The following is a 21,086-nucleotide window of genomic DNA, read 5'->3' on the forward strand; positions in this document are numbered from 1 at the left end:
ATACCTATTTCACCCTCTCAGAATCTTCTGCTGCTAGCAGATAATTCCATGGCATGATTAGAAGATGAAGGATGGTTGAGAAGCTGAAGCCCAGGAGTAGAAGTGAGGAAATGTGTCCCTCCACCTCATCGCTGCTAGTTCAAAATGATGATGGTATCTACCTACCTCACAGGCACATTGGGGGACTTTGGGCCTGATCCAAAGCCCATTAAAGTCAGTAGAAAGACTCTCAATGACTTCACTGGGTTTTAGACCAGGCCCTTGAACATTAATGTTTATAAAGCAGTTGAGATACTCAAATGGCCAATGCTACAGTAATGCAAAATATTATTATTATAATGTGTCCCTATTATTGTGTAAACATCACCTTCTTTTTTGTATCTATTTCACTCATCGCCCTAGCACTTGTTGTTCTTCTCTTTTAGTCCTGAGCCTAGTCCTCTCCAGAAAGCAGAGTTAATTTATCATGAGACAATTAAACGTCTGGGTAGTATTGAATTATGTTTTATTAACTTCCCACACAAATGCTGTGGAACCTTTCCTGTTACATTATGTCTGGGCTTCATAATCAAATTGTAACAGACAGAAAATTATTCATAATCTCACCCAGTGGTTAATACGGAGCTATGTTGATGATAGTGCTGTTTAATGATTTAATTAATACTGTATGAATTATGAACTAGACAATAAATTAGACCGTTAATCTGTGAAGGAAAAACTAATTATCCCTTTACAACTTGTCCCTGACCTGCAAAGGAAAAACCTCTTCTTTCAAACAGTGAAAAATAAACTGCATTACCACACTTTGTTTGCAGTGTTGTAGTAGCCATGTGGGTGCCAGGATCTGAGTGAGACAAGGTGGCTCAGGTAATACCTTTTACCGGGCCAATTTCTGTCATCTCTTTTGAAGGATTTTAGGGCAGCAGAAGGCTATATTTGGACCATTATTCCACTGGACAACAGAGCTGGCCAAACTGAGGCAAAACTGGGACAGTGCTATGACATTAAGGCCCAAATGATGATATAAAATGTCTGATGGCCCAAAGCCATTTTAGTCACAACAGTGGTAATACCAGTCCACATGACTGCAATACCTCAGGAAGCCCTGAGAACACCATTGCACACAATCACAGCGGTATCCCACACAGGTAGTTTGAGAATGGGTGGAACTTAAATTCTAAATTTAATTGAATGGTATTAAAGTCATCAGAAGAAATGTACATGGCAATTAAATGCCACTCTAGCCAGACCTCTCTAGGTGACTGAAACTTGCACCTAAGGGCTGGTCCATACACAGTTGTTTTACTGATTTAACTCTACTGGTTCAAAAACACATAGTTAAAATAATTCTAACTCCCTAGTGTGGATGCAGTTATACCAGTATAATGGTGCTTACAGTGGTATAACTTTTTTCATATATTTACCTAAATAAACTATACCAATATAAGCACCTTTCTACTCATGTAACTGTGTCAATAGTAAAGGTTGCAGTGATTTAATTATAGTAGTTTCTAAACTGCTGTAGCTGAAGTGGTACAAAAACTGTGTGTAGACAAGTCCTAAGAAAAATTAGGATCCCTAAAATATAATGTTGTACAGAAGGGTGAAATGATTCACTCCTATTAGTTATTAAGGGGTCAGATTAGCGGAAGGAATAGTTTTCCGATTGCTGGAACCCTGCAGGGGGGGCCCTCGCATGCTGGAATGCTGCTTCCCCTCCCCCAGCCCTGCCTCCTCCCTGTGTGGGCCTGCATCTCTGCTGATCCCGTCCGCACTGCACCCCACTTTTTTTGAGAAAAGGGAGCATTTGTCCTGTTTGCTCTTGCCAGCTGATCAAGTCAGCAAGATCAAACAGGACAAATGCCTCCTTTTGGAAAGTAAGTCGGGACGGCGGGACAGGGCTTAAAGAAGGGACTGTCCCGGCCAAAATGGGACATATGGTCACCCTAGCTTTTGTGGATTGCATGCTTAGTGCCCATCTCTCCCCATTCATTGTGAATCGTAGTGGTGTTCCTGTGATTTTCTAGGCGCCAAAGTTAGGTGTCATGATGCTCAGCATTGCAACGCCTTAAGTCCCTTTGTGGATCCCACAGCTGGTGTCTAGAAAACAATCCTATTCGTAATGGAGGATTGGGCCTCTCTGCTGCCCCCACTCTGCAAACCGTCTGAATAATCAAATGGGTAGAATGAGTGAACGGCCACTCACTGACGAATCAGGAAGGGGAGGCCAAGCAACCAATCCAGAGGGTAGCCAGCCAGCAGGAGGTATCCTGGTGAGTCCCAGCTGCCTTCTCTGAAGGCTATGGCTCTCAGAGCTCTGCGGGAAGAGGGGGGCTATGCTCTGAGAAAACAATACAACCTGTTGCATGTTATCCCCATAGTCTGACCTGAACAAGATTAGAGTCACCATGTGTAACATTCCCACTGAAAGCCCTGAGAAGCAGAGTACAAGTGCTATTCAGTTGTGTAATACAAATATGGAAGAAGAGATGAACAGCTAAAGAGCCCAGGATAGTGACAGGAGAGTGTATAACACATTGCAAGGAGTCACAGGACAGTTATGTTAATACACTCTTGCGCCTGCTGCCCATTTCTGAATGGCCAGTGGGTTGTGCTAACCATAGCTATTTAAACTGACTCTGAAGCATGCAATCTTACAGCCCTGTGGTCTGTAATCTATTCCTCCAGGCTCCTTTCCTACAAACCTATTGGCTATAATGCTGTCTAAAATGGTCCTAAGAGGAGAACTCATGCATGCTGGAATCTCTCCTCACAAGCAGATCTTCTGGCAGATCGCTCTGGGATCCCTGATCCTAGGTTTCCTTGTCCCTCTCCTCCTCCATCACATTGGCCATACACTGCGACAACGTTGTGTATCCTAATACACCAGTTAACCTGGTGATGGCTCGCTGAGTGTCTCAGAACAGCATTGTTTCTGTGCTCTGGCTGTGTAGGAGTAGGAAATGGGATTGAGGAGCCAAGTTCCGAGCAGGTGCCTTCTGGTACTGGAAGCAGACGGGTGCAATATATGTATCACTTGAGCACTTTATAAAAGTGTAATGTAAACCAATTTTGCTCTCCGTGTGTCTGAAAGGCTTGCTCTTCACCATTGCTAGGCATTCACTCAGAGAAAAACTACCTCCTATCTCTCAAACCATGCAGGGACATCAGAGTTGCTGAGGACAAAAGAGCTGTGACAGGCACTTGGAAACCTTGCACAGACACCTGGCTGGCAGCACACCCAGCATGTTCAGTGTAGAACAGTGTCCTGCTTCTAAAGGCTGCAGTGTTCACCCACGGAGCAATTTCTAGAACTGAGTGAAAGCCTCCTGCAGAGTTCCAGTTTCTCCTGATCACAGTGAACTGAAAACCTTACACAAGTAAAGACTGCAGCCACGGATATGCTTGGTGTCTACTACGGCAAGGGTTCTCAACCTTCTTCTTTCGGAGGCCCCCCCAACATGCTATAAAAACTCCAGGGTCCATCTGTGCTACAATAACTGTTTTTCTGCATATAAAAGCCAGGGCTGGCGTTAACGGGTAGCAATCAGGCAGTTGCCCAGGGCTCCATGCCACAGGGCACGCCGTGAAGCTAAGTTTCTCCTGCTTCTGCTTCAGCCATGGGTGCAGCCTAATCAGCCACCAAGTGAGTGGACTCCCTGCACCCAGGTGGCGCTCCACTGACTTCAGTGGGGCTCTGTGCAGTGCACATCTGCCCGCATGCAAGGGGATGGTGTGCTTATTCTGTATGTTTGAAGGGGGGTTTTTTTGTTTGTTTTTTTAATATTCTTTGTGCTAAGTGCTGCCAGTCTGACTGCCCTGGAGAGCATTCTGTTAATACACAGAATAGGTATTGTATGGGTAGCAGCAAATTTAGGGATGGGTTACCTTTACGAGTGAGTGGATTTTTCTGTATGTCAGTACTTGCCTTTTCATCTCAGACCGCTAACAGACATGCCAGCTAATACCAAACACTTCTGTTTTTTAGATGTCTGGTGTTTAATAAGGATGTATTAAATGCATACACAGACTCTTCTATAGATTTACTGCTGTACTTCCTCTTCCTCTTCCAGACTTTGACCAGCCACCGTATACCTTCGGCAATTACAGTACAAGATATTTATTATAATAAATAATGACAATATTAATGGACTGTCCTGAAATTGCAGACGTTTTAAAATGAACTGAACATACTGGTATTGTGTATATTAAGCATTTGGTAATAAAAGCTTCTCCCATCAGGATGTATAATGGTATCCTGGATTTGAATGACCATCTGTCAGCCAGGAAGGGTAGATAAATTACAACATTCTTTAATCCAGCGGGTCATAAGAAAGCACATTCTCCTTAATCCTTTGCTCTAAAAGCTTGGTTTGCTTTTACATTCGACTGCAAGACTGTGAGCAAATCATTAACACAAAGCAGTCTGAATATTCTCTTAGTTTATAATAAGAGACAAGGTCAGCAAGTGTTGTACATTAGTTGATTACACACAAACATTATCATAGTGAGATATAACCTAAGGATTTCACAGTAATCTAGAAATAAATGTTAACTGAACCTGGATATATTTTTACCAGTCAAAGGTTCAGCTCAATACGAGGAGAATTTAAAATCCATAAATGATGCCTCTATCTACATTCTCATGGCTTTGCTGAACGTTATTTGGTGATCCTAGGAGGAAGGCCATGTTGTTGCAAGCCCCTTCAGTCATGAGAATGTGCAGTGCTGTAAATTCAGAACAGAAACAAGGATGGTCTTTCCCAGCTAACAGTTCTTTCCAAACTCTCTCTTGTCAATCCATTCACCAGTGAGACACTGTTCTGTGCAGTATTTCTTACAGAAAAGATACTCCGAAAAATAAGAATCAGATGCATGGTTTTTCATACCTCCAAAACCTGGTCTCATGCTGAAATCATGGTCATCTATTCTCAGAAGCTGTTCTGACTTTATCAGTGGTGATTTGGTGATGTCAGGGCTTCGTTTTAGTATTGGGCTATGTGAAAAAGATATACAACATTATTAGAATTAACCATGTTTAAGAAACATGCAATTATTTGACTCTAATCCTTCAGATAGTGACCAGTCTTGTTCATCTACCAATTAAACTATATCCCTGTATTCATATCTGATGTTTGATAGCATGTCATTTGAAAAGAACTCTTGGATGTTACGTGCTGAGACAGGGTATTTTGAATGGTTCTCATTCTAATACTGGCTGAATGGCAAAATACTCATTTCAAACTCTTGTTTCTGTATAAAGATTATCTGTGTTTGTAATATATTTTAGACACAAAAATTCAAAATTTACACTAGATGCCATTAGAAGTGAATAAAAGAATAAATAGGGGAAGGGGGGCAGCATTTCTGACGTAGATTTATATAGATTTATACATAGGACACGAGGATAGGAATTAGGGAAACAATATCTCAAAAAAAGCCTACTGGCTGCAGCCCAGGAACAAAATGGAGATGGACTGGGAACCCAGCCAGGAGGCAAGTTGACTTGCAGCTTGGAATAAAATGATTAACTCCTGCCCCAGATTTCTAAAGAGAACAGGGAGAGCTAGAGATAGGAATGTATGAGGTCATACCAGACGTGTATACAGTTGCACCATATCTTGTTGTGGATACTTTGCTTTGGGTGTGTGCCAAGTTTACCTCTGAAAACAGATTTCAAGTGCAGCATCCCTTTTATTTCTCTGGTGTAGTTATTCTTATGTGGGAGTAAAAGTTGGCTATAGAGCAGGTGGTGGTAACTGAGAAGGGCTGTCTTTTATGGGTGAGGCTGTTGAGGGCCCCAAGAAAAAGAAGGATTCAGGAAGGTTTTCTGTTTCTGATAGAAAAAATATACTGGATGTCAACAGCTTGCACTCAGACACCCCTTTTCATGATTAATTTAAAAAGTAAGTCAGTAATAGACCAACCAAAACAAAAACCCAAGAATCCTTGACTGCGTCATGCTTTATGAATATAAAAGAAGTATCTTGGAGAAAGAAAAACATCTCTAGTGAATGTGGGGGCTTGCATTATCATGTTAAATTCTCCTAGATCATAAACATGAAGTCCAGGAGGACCATTTATTATAATTTACTCTGCCCTCCTGCGTAACACAGGCCATAGAATTTCACTAGTGATTTCTTCATGAAGTCTATAACTTCTGGTTGAGCTAGAAAATACTTTTTAGAAAGATAACCAGTCCTGATTTAAGGGTTTTATGCGATGGAGAATCCACCACATCCCTAGGTTGTTCCAATGGTTCCTTATCCTCATGGATAAAAATTTGTGCCTTATTTCTAGTCTGAATTAGTCTAGTTTTAACTTCTTGTTATACCCTTTCCTGCTAGATTAAAGAGACCTTACTATGTAGGTACATATAGACCATGATCAAGTTACTTCTCAAACTTCTTTATTAAGCTAAATAGATTGAGCTTCTTTAGCCTCTCACTGTAAGGCAGGCTTTCCAGACCTCAGATCATTCTTATAGCTCTTTTCTGAACCCTTTCCAGTTTGTCAACATCCTTTTCGAATTGTTCACACCAGAACAGAACATAAAATTCCAGCAATGGTCTCTCTAATGACATGTACACTGGTAATACCACCACCTTACTTCTACTCAATATTCCTCTGCTTATACATGGAAGGATTGCATGGACTTGTTCTCTTAGCCCCAAACTCATCTTCAGTTGGTTATTCACCATGACCCCTAAGTCCTTTTCTGTCTTACTGTCGCCCAGCCTGTATAATCTACATTCTTTGTTCATAGATGTATAGACTTGTATTTAACTATATTAAACACACGTTCAAGTGCATCCATCTTACCATACAATCCAGAACATTCTGTAGAACTGACCTATCATTTATAGAACTGGCTCAACAACAGTTTTTCTGTTGGTTGACAATTGAAAAAAAAATTGTTTCAGGTTGAATGAAAATATTTTGACCCCAGAACACCACATTTCTGTTTTAAGCATTTTAAAATGAAATTAAAGGACATTTAGAAACAAAGTTGCTTGGAATAGGAAAAAAACCCAATGTTTTGATTTTTTTGGAATTTTTTGAAGTTTTTTTCCCCAACCAAAGCAATTTGACAAAAATCAGCACAAATTTGCAAAATGTTTTGGTGCTGCCAACTCTGCATTTTTCCCTGAAAAAAAGTTTATCAAAAAATGTCACTAAGCTCTATTCATCTACCACTACGCCAGTTTGTGTCATCTACAGACTTTTCGAACTATGATTTTATGTTTTGTTTTAGATCAGTGATAAGAGATATTGAATAGCATAGGGCTGAGAACAGATTCCAGCAGGACTGGGAACACGCCCACAGGATATCAATTCCCCATTTACAATTAACTTTTGAGATCTATCAATTAACCAATTTTTAATCTATTTAATATGGACTACATTGATTCTTGAATTGTGCTATTTTTTAAATCAGAAAGTCACATGGAACTAAGTAAAAATGCCTTCTATGAGTCTATTATGTCAATACAGTTACCTTTGTCAAGCAAAGCTGTAATTTCATCAATAAATGATTTGAAGTTGATCTGATATATATTATATGTTATTTCATTTCTGCTTAATCAGGATGTCTTAACTGCGGAAGCCTTCTTTTATGATTGTTGAATTGTAGGCATCTGGAGAAGTTCTCTTAACTATCAATTTTCACTCACACTTTTTTGTTTAAATGTTTCCTCCCATCCATTTTGCTTATAATTGTTTCAGCCTTGGGAAATTGTGCCTTTTAGGGTGCCAAGTGGCTTTACATATTACTTGTCAGCACTATGTTACACATAGCAAATGTAGTTAAGTTGTGATCCCTTATCTAGGCAACCACTAAATTGTCAAGCACAGGATCCACAACTTTTTTAGAAAGCTAATGATGAATGCACTTTGTACGTTGAACTACCCCATCTGCTGCTGGGATCTCATGTTTCCTTGTCCTCCTACACATTTGTTTTATATACCTGGTCCCTCATTTTATGCATAGATTGTAAGCGCTTAGGGGCAGGGACTGTTTGACTGTGTGAATACAGTTCTTAGCACAGAAGGACCTTGATCCCTAACCATAATCTCCAGGACGCTACAATAATAATCTCAAACTGTGTAGGTGTGGGCCTGGATGATAGACTTCCAAGAAACATTCAGCCCTGGAGAAACTCTACAGTAGAATGCAATGTTTGAAGCTATTCCTGTGTTTTTCATAAGGAAGATGTTCCAAAAACAGACATTATGACTAGTAACTGGCCTGATTTGTATGGTTATGTATCTGAATGGAAGCCACTAAACTCATTTGCATACACGATCTAATCCAGACTTCAAAGGCGGTCTGCAGACCTGAAAGCTAGATCATGGCCTCACATCCTAACCCCTTCACATTTTTTACAATGCATCACTGTCTGCCTGGGGAGGGAAAGACTAGGTCAGAACTCAGGTTGAGTAGGAGCTCATGGGAGCTAATTCCCAATGCCATATCCAACCGGAACGTATTCTTATCGCAGTCTTTTGACACAGAAAGGGTGAAAAGTATGATTTCATTTGAAGAAGAAAATGATTAAGAGTTTGAGGCTCAGATCCTCAGGTGGCACAGTTCATTGACTCCAATGCAGCTATGTCAGTTTATACTAGTTGAGGATCTGGTACCTGAAAAAACAAAGGGCTAAGAAGCTGTTTGGAGTTGCCCTGCAGTGCTGCTGACTAACGCTGGTCAAAATGGTTGAGAAAGGTTTTCCCATCAAAAATCCTATTTAGCCAAAAATGAGGCACCCAAAATCAGATGTCACTTTGGAAGATTTTGGCCAATAAGTGTGGAGCTGGTCAAAAATATATAAATCAATTTCCATGAACATGTTCAAATAAAAACTATTTTATTTATTTGACATGTTAGGGGTTTTTTTTAGAATTTTTTCACTAAAAAGGTGAAAAGAAGATTGTTGCTTTAACTGTTCAAAATTTGAAAATTTTCATTGTAGTTTTTGAAAACTGAATGCATCCGATGAAGTGAGCTGTAGCTCACAAAAGCTTATGCTCAAATAAATTTGTTAGTCTCTAAGGTGCCACAAGTACTCCTTTTCTTTTTGTGAAAATATTTTGGGGGTTGATTTAGTTTTTGTTCCTCTTCCCTTCTTAAAAAATATTTTCCCCTTTGGGGTGAGGGGAAAATAAAATAGTGAGAGAAATGAGGATAACCTCCCCCCCCAATCAAACCCCAACTTTTGGGTTTTGAAACAGAAACAAAAACATTTTCTAGCTGAAACATCAAAACCAAAACAAAGAATGTTTTCAATTTTTTTCATCAAAATATCAAACCTTCAAACAAAGCAATAGTTTGTGAGAATTTTAGGTTCATTCAAAAAAGAATTTCCATCGAAAAAATGTTGACAAACATTTTGACTAATCCAATACGATTTGCTGCTTTCTTCTTCTCTTTTGGAGCACTGGAAGAGGAAAATGGTCCCCAAAATCTACAGCAGACACTCCTCAGGGTAAGCAAGGTAGAAACCCTCTTGTTCTGATTTGATAGAGGAACAGCCTCCTCTAGCTATGTTGCAATGAACTGATCCAGAGTAAGCCACTGACACTCAGTTTTCCCTCCTCATTTTCTAATGTACTGGCCTCCACTGAGCAGCCTTCAGTTTTGTGGATATCTAAATCTGGCTCTGCTTAATACCCATGCTAAGGAGATTGCCTTAGCGATCAGCAGGACAGAACCGAAGAGAGGGAAATGAGTGACATTTCCTGATGGCAAGTGTGCCAACTGCTGCATTCGTGGCTAGGGCTGACATTGCATAGTACTTCTGTTACAGAGACTGCTGCTGTGGCCTCTGTATAGGTTAGGCTGATGTGGAAGATTATAACTGACACACAGACACTGTATTTTCCAGCCACATATATTCTGGGCACATATATTGCAGCACCAGAGAGCACAGTTGTAGACCCCAGAGGAGAATGCTAGTGGAGGTGTGTGTGCGTGTGTGTGTGGGGTGGGGGTGGGGGTGGTTTTTTGGCGGGGGGAGGACTAGATTTCTAAAAGATGCCTTGAAAGCCAATTTGTTTCCCGAACTCACTGTCCCCCGCTGGGATTCATGTGGTTCTGTTCAAGGTATGGCTTCTCCCCAGTTCTCTTGACAGTGCTCCCTTTTCCTGATTAGCTAGGGCTACGCTGCAGCCACTATAAAAAGCTAGTGCCACCCACTGAATCTGTACATGTCACTGATCTCAGTCATATATTTCTAATGGCCCTGATCCAGGAGAGAAGCTTTCCATAAGGGATAGAAAAGTCAGCATGAGGCATCAGTGTGTTGGCATCTGGTCTGCTACCTGGGGCTAGAGGAGTGGGATTCCTAGCTATCATGGGAATAGACATAAGGTGAGGTTGGACATCTTTTATAATCATAGACTTTAAGGCCAGACTTTATGATTATCCATCTCCTGCATAACACAGGCCAGAGATTTTACTGACTAATTTCTGCATAAAGCCCAATAACAGATGCTCCAGTTCAACTACATATTTTAGAACTACATCACTATTGATTTAAAGATGTTCTGTGGGGGAGAATCCACTGCAGGCCTAGATAAGTTGTTCCAATGGTTCGCTACCCTCACTGTTCCAAATGGAAATACTAAGCAGATTTTAATTTGTCTAGCTTCAGCTTCCCGCCATAGGACCTCTTTTATGCCTTTGTGTGCTGGACTAAAGATCCCTCTACTATCAGAAAGAAAAGGAGTACTTGTGGCACCTTAGAGACTAACCAATTTATTTGAGCATGAGCTTTCGTGAGCTACAGCTCACTTCATCGGATGCATACTGTGGAAACTGTATGCATCCGATGAAGTGAGCTGTAGCTCACGAAAGCTCATGCTCAAATAAATTGGTTAGTCTCTAAGGTGCCACAAGTACTCCTTTTCTTTTTGCGAATACAGACTAACACGGCTGTTACTCTGAAACCTCTACTATCAGAAGTTGTCTTCTGTAGATACTATCCTGTTACTAGAAGGGATGGGAACCCCCAGCTGCTAGGGTGAGTAGAGGGTGTGGAATTTCCCCAGCATCTCTGTTAAGAGAGAGATGGACAGATGTGTTTGTAACACACTGATGGTGTTTGTTATGCATCTTTCTGTACCTGGGCTACAGAGGATGTGAGCCTACTACATCCTCCCACTACAGAACCTGGCTCTTTAGCTTGAGCTGTAGGGATTAATGTTTTCGGCTCTGGAGGTCCCTAGTTCAATCCCTAGTGTGCTTGCCAAGGTGGCACATAAGCAGCCACATGTCCAGGATAGAACAGGAGACCTCCAGAGCAGAAAGCACAGGTCTCTCCAGCTTAAGCTAGAGAGCCAGGCTCTGTAGATGGAGGCTGTAACAGACTCAGACTCATCTTTAGTGGATTAGGCACAAAGGAGGATACTACCAACTCCTGACCAGTGGGTTACTTGCCCTAGAAGCAGAGAGAACAGACTAACACCTCACCACTCTGAGCATCAAACCAGAATTTACCATTGGAGTTCCCATGTTCATTTGCTAGCAGGGATTTTTTTCTTAAATCTGACCCTTTCAGATGGGGAGGAATGCATTGTGGTTTTGCTACTGACAGCCAATAATATAAAAAGCTAGCAAGATCTAATGGCTACCGGGACAATATGTTTTTAGTAGCATACCTGCCTTGCTTGTGTGTTTCTCCATGTGTTTCCCGTCTCTGTCTTTGCGGTGGACTGTAAGAAAAGGACAGAGACAATGAAGAATTTAAACATTCAGAATATCACGAAAAGGTTGTAATGTTTTAAATCTAACCTTTGGGTAATACCAGGAAAAAAGATGGAGTTGGAGGCGGTGGTGGCAAGGGGTGGGTGGGAAGTACAGCACCTATGGGTCCTTGCTTTGCCCAACTTTACAATATATGTAAATGTTTCCACCTGCTTTTATTTTATCCATCCTTCTGGTCTCCTCTTGCGTACCAACATAGCCATAGGACATGAGGACCTGCAGAGTACTCCTAAACTACTGTCAATATTGCTGTCTAGGTTGCTTGACAGAGGGTTGAGACAGGATGGATCACATTCTTTACACAGGGTCCAAGACTGTCCTTTGCAATAATTAACTTGGCTTCATTGGCTCTGCAAGAAGAAATCTGTAATAATTTCTGGACCTAAGTTTACTAGAGGGCAGTATGATCCTTTCTGCTAGAAATAGAAGCACGGTCAGCCTTTGGCTATATGGAGGTTATTGACCCTGGCCAGTGATTGTCTATGAATAATGCGGTACTCAGAGGTTATATGATTTCAGAGTAACTTATTTAAAACCCTGAATTTTTCTTGGGAGAGGATGGTAGAGTTAGTCTTAATTTGGTGTAATGGGTCTTTGTCCTCTACCCAGCTTTCTCTCTTGCTGCACCTTTGGAGGCCAACGTACTGGGCTGGATTTTATCATCCTGTACAGTAGAACACTTAATGGAAGAGAAATAAGAGATTTCTGTGCAATTGCCAAAGCATTCAGTATTAGGTATTCAAAAGAGGGTGGCAGGACATGGAGCAGACATTCAGTTTTATTCAGATAAAAATTTAGACTTGGAAGAATGCAGGCAGCCTGAAGTGAATTATAAAAATACTGCAACCTACTAAGGTAAACTTGTTCAGCCACTCCTGACAAATGAGAATTGCATTTCATTTGCACCTAGTTCAGAAACTCTGCAAAGCTACCTAGCAGTCAATTTTAGTTACACATCCTCTCAGCTCATAGTGGCATGCTCCTTACAAAGACAACATTTTTATATCTAAAATGTCCCATTTTTGTTGTGCTTTGCTACATTTGCTCAGCGTCTTGAGATACTCTGTAAGATACAGAGGTGATACAGCAGGTATGTATGACAATGATATTTGCGTTTAGAAGAAACCCCAATCCCTATAAAGCTGAATCTTTATAGCATATAAACACCTGCTTTCTGGTTGTTACTTAAGGGTCTGATCTTGTAACTACACATGAAACATTCCCACTGATGTCTGTGGAACTCAGATTATTCAAGTATACCTCATTTTGAGGGCCACTACTCATTTTAGTCCCCAAATTCCACATAAATTTCCTCCTCTCCTTACTGTTATTGTTGCAAATTATTTACATTAGAAATAAAGAACCAAGGTTACAGAAAGAGTTACACCAAAGGAATTAATCCCACAGTATTACATTACCTGCATGAATATGCTTTTTGTATCCCTCATTTTGGGTCTCTGTCCCACATTATGTGTCACATTTAACAGGCTCAGATGCAGATTTCCTGTCCGAGGAAAAGTTTTCAGGACTTGGCCCAAGATGAATACATATCACATTAGTGGATGATAATGGAAATACCATCCTACTCCCAAAGCCTGACATTTTAAAAAAAAAATCTTTTCTTGCTGCTCCTTTCTCCTTGAATCTCTGCATTGGTTTCAGTGTGGGGAGGGATAGCTCGGTGGTTTGAGCATTGGCCTGCTTAAACCCAGGGTTGTGAGTTCAATCCTTGAGAGGGCCATTTAGGGATCTGGGGTTTGGCCCTGCTTTGAGCAGGGGGTTGGACTAGGTGACCTGCTGAGGTCCCTTCCAACCCTGATATTCTATGATTGGTTGCTGTGGTTCTTCCATAGCAAGCATAAACTCTTCTCTCTTTCACCAACTCTACCTACATTTATGCCGTTGTCTCCTCCTCCACCCTCCTTTGCTCCCCATGTCTTCACAAGCTGGCAATCCCAAATCCAAAGCCTTTGTCTCTTGTACCTACTTATTTTTGATCAGGAGAGGCTCACTGAATTCCTGGCAGCCATACCAGGCTACAACACTACCTTTTTCTATTTCCAGGTTTCTGAAGAATTTCCTCACTTCCCTTTAGAGGCCTGATAGTTTCTGAGCCAAGTTCATAAGTGATATAGCAAGTGCTGTAAGTTATATGTTGGTGAATGTGTTATGGGAGTCTGAGGCTAAGGGAGACATAGGCTGTAATTTACATGTTGAGGTGCCAGAAGTCACAAAAGGGAGTAAACTAAAGACTCAGATGGCCTAATGTAACCCTGGTATTAGGTGATTTGCCTGAAACACTCTTGTCTTACAGACCAGTGTGTGAATTACTTTGTTAGACTCCATTACACTCAGTGGGCCAACATAAGAATTGATATGTAAAGTGGTGTAAGTTACACCTTGTTAGGCTGGTGTGAGTCAACAGGATTTCCAGCTGGACATGTTCAGTACACACTTATGGGGTTAGGTAACAGGATGGTAGCCCATGAGCTGGTGAGCCTGGGGCTAAGCTAGCCTTGATTACAAGATGAGCCTCACCTGAGGGAAATCAGGTGCTCTTAAATTAAAGATAGCAGGCAGTTGAGAGACAGTAAGGAAGTATGGCTGGGGATTAGCAACATCGTGTGGAGCAGAGTGACAGGGACAAGGCTCTGGGTGTGGCTGAAAAATCAGAGCTAAGTTTGAATGAGGGGGTTTTTGAGCTACTTTGAACAAGATTTTGGACTTTATGCTGTGGGCTCATTGGATTGTTTGGCTCATTTTGTGATTGAGTACTCTGAGGTTTGTGTGAACTTTGATGTTGAACCAGCCCCAGAGAGCGGTGCTGTAAGCCACAACAGAGATTGTCTGGAGTGTTTAAGGGGCCAATAAGAGTAATGTGACACCCCCCCCCCGCCCCCCCCCGGCCATGAGGGTTGCTCAGTAAATGGATATTGCTAGGATGGAGTAAATTATGAAGTACAGTAATTTGGGCTCGGAGTAAACCTAGAAGTTGCACTGGTTTAACTAGTGATGCAATGTTAAAATAATTTTAGTATTTCTGTGTGAACAATCTTATATTGGGTTTTTTGAACCTGTAATTTACAGGTACAGCTCTGTGTATATACCAGCCGTGAGTTAAACTGATGCAGTTTGTGTGTAGACAAGCCCTTGGACTCATCTCTGAATTTGGGCCTCCAGGCTCCTTTACCACTTCCAGGATCCTTCAGTTCTCCACCAGCCCAAATCTATACTTTAACATCTTCTGAACATGAGTGAATACAGCTGGCAAGCCTGGGTGGCTGTTTAGGCACACGCTGTTTTCTTTTGGTCCATTTGCCAAGATCCTGAGGAGTTTCTTGAACTCAACGTGGACAGAAAGTGCTCTGTAACTCACTGGTACTTAAGATATATGCTCTTCTAAACAGACTTCATGGTGTGTGCAGGTCCTCTGGTATTCCCTACAGGGCCTTAAAGTTACCACACCGCATCTCAGTGGTGCTTCTGGCGAAGGCCTGACTGAGACAGATGGTGACCAAGAAGATTTTGGGATTAAGTCAGATCAAATTTTCATCAGGTGAAGATGCGCCTAGTTATGCTCCTTCTCCTTAAAAAGAATTAAGCTCCTCTGGGAGCCCTTGGGTTTCTAAGAACTGGGCATCAGAACTCTGGAGATATTGGTTAGGTGTTTTTTATGTTTAAAGCTTTTTTAAGAGTCATAGTATTTAAGGTCAGAAGGGACCATCAGATCATCTAATCTGACATCTTGTATGTCAGGAAGGGGGTATGGCCTAAGACTATATTAATTTGCTTTGTTTTCCCTTAAACCCTCAAAAGAGGGTCAGTCTTAGCCTCCTGTGGAGTCTGGTTGCGTTGTATCGAGGAAAAATAAAGTTAACCCATATTAGCATAATGCATCCTTACAGAACTTGTTACCTTTAAGGCTGCTAAGCTATTACTTGTCTATCACTATGGGCAATATTGTTACTAAATCAAAGCACACTGCCTTGCAGTGCCATCTAGAAGTGTTAAGAGAAGTGTATTAGAACCAAGCTCTCAAAGCCTTCATGGTGGGTGTTACTTCCAGGCAGACATGACATCATTGAAAACTGTTTTTTCAGCCAAGAGTTTAGAATTAAGTATTTGTTTGGAGAGTGATCAGAATTAGAAAGCCAGTCCTACTCAGACTTGTACGGTATCCTCCCCTCCAACTCAGAAAAGATCTATTCCGACCCGAGCAGGCTCTCTGACCCTTGCTAATATCCTATCAAGCCCACTGTTGTAGTTCAGCAGATGTGGCTCTCTCTGCTGAACCAGCTGCTCTCTTCAAATCTTATGCATTTCAGGGATTCCCTGGAGTCAGACACCAAATGCATTCTGGGGAACCTGACATGGAGATTTGACAATTTCACTCTTCTTTGCAGGTTATGCAGTACCATGCTCTGAAAGAGGATCTTCTAAATTAGCATACTTGATGGGACAAAACAAGCAACAAGGCCTTTAAGCACATGCATCGTTTTGTTCATTAAGCCTGGATTTATCACTTTAGCAGCTTCATTTGGTAATCCCCCTTTTGTTTCTGCCAGTGCAGGTACCATTTATGTAGGTGTACTTAACATGCTAATCAAGGCAATACATTATCAAAATAGATTTTGTTACATACTGTCTTTACACATACCCTATCTGCAAAACAGCATTAGAAAATAGCAAACGGCAAGTTTGGGCTGGTTTAAGTTTCTTATGGCACTATATATCTGATTAGAACTGTGTGGGGAAATGAGAACTCTTCTGAGAGAATTGTTGCAGAAAAATCTCCATTCAAGAATTTCCTCTCTGAAGTGTGTGTGTGTGGTTTTTTTTTTTTTGTTTGTTTGTTTTTTATTTTTTTAAAGAAAAAAAGTGGAAACATCTACTTTTTTCCAACTTTTGTTAGATGGAAAACAACCCCCTCACTGTTTAAACTTTTCCAACTGCAAAAGTCAGTTTTATTTTTTGTATCACTTTCTCTCAAAGTCAGAGTTACTTACACTCAACATTTTAATATTAAATGTTAATTTCAGAGAATCTTTCACTTTTTAAACCATCTTTGTCACTGAGTGTTAACACAGCATAAGCTTAATTTAAAAATTAAATAACACATAATGAGTAACTATTTTTCCCCTTTTTCGGGGGAGGGGAAGTGGAACAGAAAGAATGTGGGCATTTCCCCACAGCTTCAAAATGAAAAGTGGGTGGGTTTTTTTTTTAAAGCAACCTCCCCCCCCCCCCCCCCCCCTAAATCTTAATTTCAAAGATTTTAAAAATCCAAGAAATTTAATTCCAATGAAAATCTTCAGCCAACTCTACTATGGCATTTGTCTAGTGAATGTATTCTACAAGTAGACATTCAAACCCTCCAGTTCTTCCTTGAGAATTACTGTCAAAACTCCCATTGTAATAATAGTAGTATTGGCCAAGTAGTAGCCCACATTCAGAGCCTTGCAGACTGGGCTTCCATTTGGACGAGAAATTGACAGCATTAAATCTGGGTATGTCCTTAGTATAATATTTATGTACAATATACACATTCTGTTTCCCTGAACAGCAGTAGGATCAAAACTGTCCACACACAATTCTTTCCAAATTCTTGGACCGGGCACCTTCTACCCTATCCCAAGAAGCAGCTCCCTTGCTAGTATTTCTCTCCAGGGACCCACAGGTACAGCAGAATGCAGGTTACCCCTGTTGACTGCCCACCCTCTGCTCCAAAGCTTGAAACTTGTGAAACCGTTAGCTCTACACGCTCCTGGGCCACATAGTTTTGTTTGGCGGCTGTAAGAGTGAGACCCAGACCTCTCTTTTGAAGCTGCTGTTATTGCACCAATCAACTTTTCTGTTGAGCACTTAATTCATCTATTTACTCAATGGTGGGCAGTGAGAACCTTTGCTTCCACAATCCCTACTGGTAGGCCACCAACACCTGGTTCATAACATTTTCCCACTTTGAAATCTGTGGAGGAAAGACACTAAGTACTTTTCAAAGGTAAATGCTTACTGGGTTGTCCTCCCTTATTTCCTCCATCTTACAGAGAAGTTAAATTATTTGAAGCATCATGCAATAAGTCAGTGGCACAGCCAAGAATAAGACTCAGGTGTTCCAACTTCCAGCATATCCACTATGTTCGTGTAGATGATTAAGTGTCCAGTAACTTGGATTACAGGATTTGGCCCAAAGGAAATACTGTAGTGTAAAGTGAAAAATCCCAAACTATTAGTGTGTTGGGGTAGAGTGTTAATTCCTATCCTCACTCAATCTCTCACTGATGATCTGAACAAGCTAGTTTAGTGAGATGGAACTAGGCAATGAAACGTGCAACAAACAATTTGACAGATTTAGCCTCTGCTTGTTACAAAGTGACTTTTAAAAACTCTGGACTGATCAGACAGTTCTCTAGTACTGGCAACCAGCATTCACTGAGCTATTTTTGGTGGGGCAGTTATGTCACATGAGATTTTTCCTGTTTCCTGATGGGATACTTTTGTGAACATTTCTGCCATTAATAATTGTATGTGTGGATTTAAAATTTTCTTCATCAGTACTGCTAAATGCAACTTCAGAGTTCTTTTCCTGCTAGGACTAGCACAAATATTCCTGGAGCACAAGCGGTGAACATAAGAAAAGACTCATTCTTTTAAGTTGGTAATTCATAGTGTTCTACCACACTACCTGTATATATCACTTTCTAAAGTGGGTAAATCTCATCCCTATTTTACATGGGAAAACTAGGGCACAGAGGGGTCAGTGACTTATCCAAGGTCTTTTAAACAGTGGTAGACATGGGATTTTATGCCAAACATCTGACTTGTGATGGCCTATCCACTCTGCCTCTCAATATTCACTGAAACCTGATTTTTGCAGTATATTTCTCTTCCCCACAAGGGCCTTGCTTTATAGGTTCCTCCCCCACTCCAGCAGCTACTAAGGCAACTATGTCGGCTCCTCTTCTCCCAATTTGGACCATGCTTTAATGAGTCTCCCTGGCAGATAGCCTGCACTGGCAGAGGAGAGGAGTGCACTGCCCCATCTCTCACCCTGTCCTCTCCCCCAATGTCACTGTTCACACCACCACTTATGACATTTTCACATAATACAGAAGACCGCACATAACATTTTTCACCTTTAGAGTTCTTTGTTACTATTCATTTTGTTAATTCTCTCATTAGAGAGATAACAGGGAGAGGCAGGGAAGTTAGGATTGTTATCCCATTTCACAGATTAGGAGACTGAAGCAGAGATTAATTTGCCTAAAACCACAGGAGGAATCCAGGTCAGGATTAGAAATTGCAATCTTCTGGCTTGCAGGTTTGTGTTTGGGATGACCGTTCTCATTATTATTCTGTTCTAGTTACCCAGATGTCAGGAAATAATTAAATATACTTACAATGTAAGTATCTCTTGATGGAGACCAGACTATACTTGTCTATAAAGTGCCTGTAAAGTGGCCAGAATGCCCTCCTTTGGCAGGTCATGGTACAACTTGTGCAGCTGCCTCAGTTTCCCTCTCTCTGAGCTCCCAGAAATAGTCCAAAGCATCTTCCAAGTATAAATACAACCCTTGTGGGGTTCATTTATTACAAAAGTTCCATGCACATAAATGAGTCTCACAACCATAGTCCAGAATTCCTCAGCACAGTCCAAACAGTGCATGCAACCTACAGCCCTGCCATCCCTCACAAAGCCTCAGCTCTCTAATACAGCCCCAGCACCCCTCATCGTGCCCCACCTCTGATTGTTTTTGAATGGGAAAGCCCTCTAATAATTCTTTATGGGACAAACCCTGTCCCCCATTTCTGTGGCCATGGAGGGTCTCTAGGAAGCTGAACCAATGTGCAAAGGAGACCGGATTACTGTTGTGAAGCGAGTGAGCACCTCTGTGCAGTGTGGAGCTCAGTCCAGCAGTGCTATCTTGTGTGTCAGCACTCAGATGCCAGTGCTGAGGAAGAGCGGAGTATCCTATTGTTTGGGGCCTCTTACACTTGCCTTCCCACTTCCTGGAGAGATTATGTCAAGGATATGCCTGCTAATCTCCCCGGCTACTTGTGCTGGGGACAGGTTTGAAGTCTTGCACCTTAGTTTCTAGTTATTTGGTATGAATGATGATGCACCTTAACCCAAATCTTGGCTCCTAACAGCAAGGGTGGTCCAATGGTCAGGGTGTTGGGCAAGAAAGGTTCAATTCTCATGTGATTAACTCAAAATTAATTGTGATAAAATTAATTGCCGTTTTAATCATACTGTTAAATAATAGAATACCAATTGAAATTTATTAAATATTTTGGATGTATTTCTACATTTTCATATATATTGTATTCTGTGTTGTAATTGAAATCAGTATACATTATTTTTTATTACAAATATTTGCACTGTAAAATGATAAAAGAAATAGTATTTTTCAATTCACCTTATACAAGTACTGTAGTACAATCTTTGTCGTGAAAGTGCAATTTGAAATGTAGGGTTTTTGGGGGGTTTTTTGTTACATAATTGCACTCATAACAGTGTAAAACTTCAGAGCCTACAAGTCCACTCAGTCCTACTTCTTGTTCAGCCAGTTGCTAAGACAAACAAGTTTGTTTACATTTTTGCGAGATAATGCTGCCCTCTTCTCATTTACAGTGTCACCAGAAAGTGAGAACAGGCATTCGCATGGCACTTTTGTAGCTGGCATTGCAAGGTATTTAAGTGTCAGTTATGTTAAACGTGCGTATGCTCCTTCATGCTTCGGCCACCATTCCAGAGGATATGCTTCCCATGCTGATGACTTTCCCCCTTTTTTTTTTTTTTTAAAAAGGAAAAAAGTGCATTCATTAAATTTGTGACTGAATTCCTTGGGGGAGAATTTTATGTCCCCTGCTCTGTTTTACCTGTATTCTGCCATATATTTCACGTTGTAGCAGTCTCAGATGATGACCCAGCACATGTTCTTCATTTTAAGAACACTTTCACTGCAGATTTGACAAAATGCAAAGAAGGTACCAATGTGAGATTTCTAAAAGTAGCTACAGAACTCGACCCAAGGTTTAAGAATCTGAAGTGTCTTCCAAAAGCTGGGAGGGCTGAGGTGTGGAGCATGCTCTCAGAAATCTTAAGAGCAACACTCTGCTGTGGAAACTACAGAACCCAAACCACCAAAAAAGAAAATCAACCACCTGCTGGTGGCATCTGACTCAGATAATGAAAATGAACATGCATCGGTCTGCACTACTATGGATTGTTGTTGAGCAGAATCTGTCATCCGTATGGAAGCATGTCCTCTGGAATGGTGGTTGAAGCATCAAGGGACATGTGAATCTGGCATATGAA

General features: G+C 41.1%; 1 protein-coding gene across 3 annotated transcripts in view; it reads right to left on the reverse strand.

Moving 5' to 3' along the window:
- The window catches only part of GABRR1 (gamma-aminobutyric acid type A receptor subunit rho1), an 82,076-nt gene that overhangs the window by 32,483 nt on the left and 28,507 nt on the right, over positions 1-21,086 (reverse strand). For all 3 annotated transcript variants that reach the window (XM_043542654.1, XM_043542655.1, XM_043542656.1), the window contains 2 exons: positions 11,659-11,712; positions 4,890-4,996 (listed from right to left, as the gene is read on the reverse strand). In XM_043542654.1, coding sequence (XP_043398589.1) covers positions 4,890-4,996; positions 11,659-11,712 — 161 coding nt within the window. The remainder of the gene's footprint in view (positions 1-4,889; positions 4,997-11,658; positions 11,713-21,086) is intronic.

This window comes from Chelonia mydas, chromosome 3, assembly GCF_015237465.2.
Source record: "Chelonia mydas isolate rCheMyd1 chromosome 3, rCheMyd1.pri.v2, whole genome shotgun sequence".
Lineage (NCBI taxonomy): Eukaryota > Metazoa > Chordata > Testudines > Cheloniidae > Chelonia > Chelonia mydas.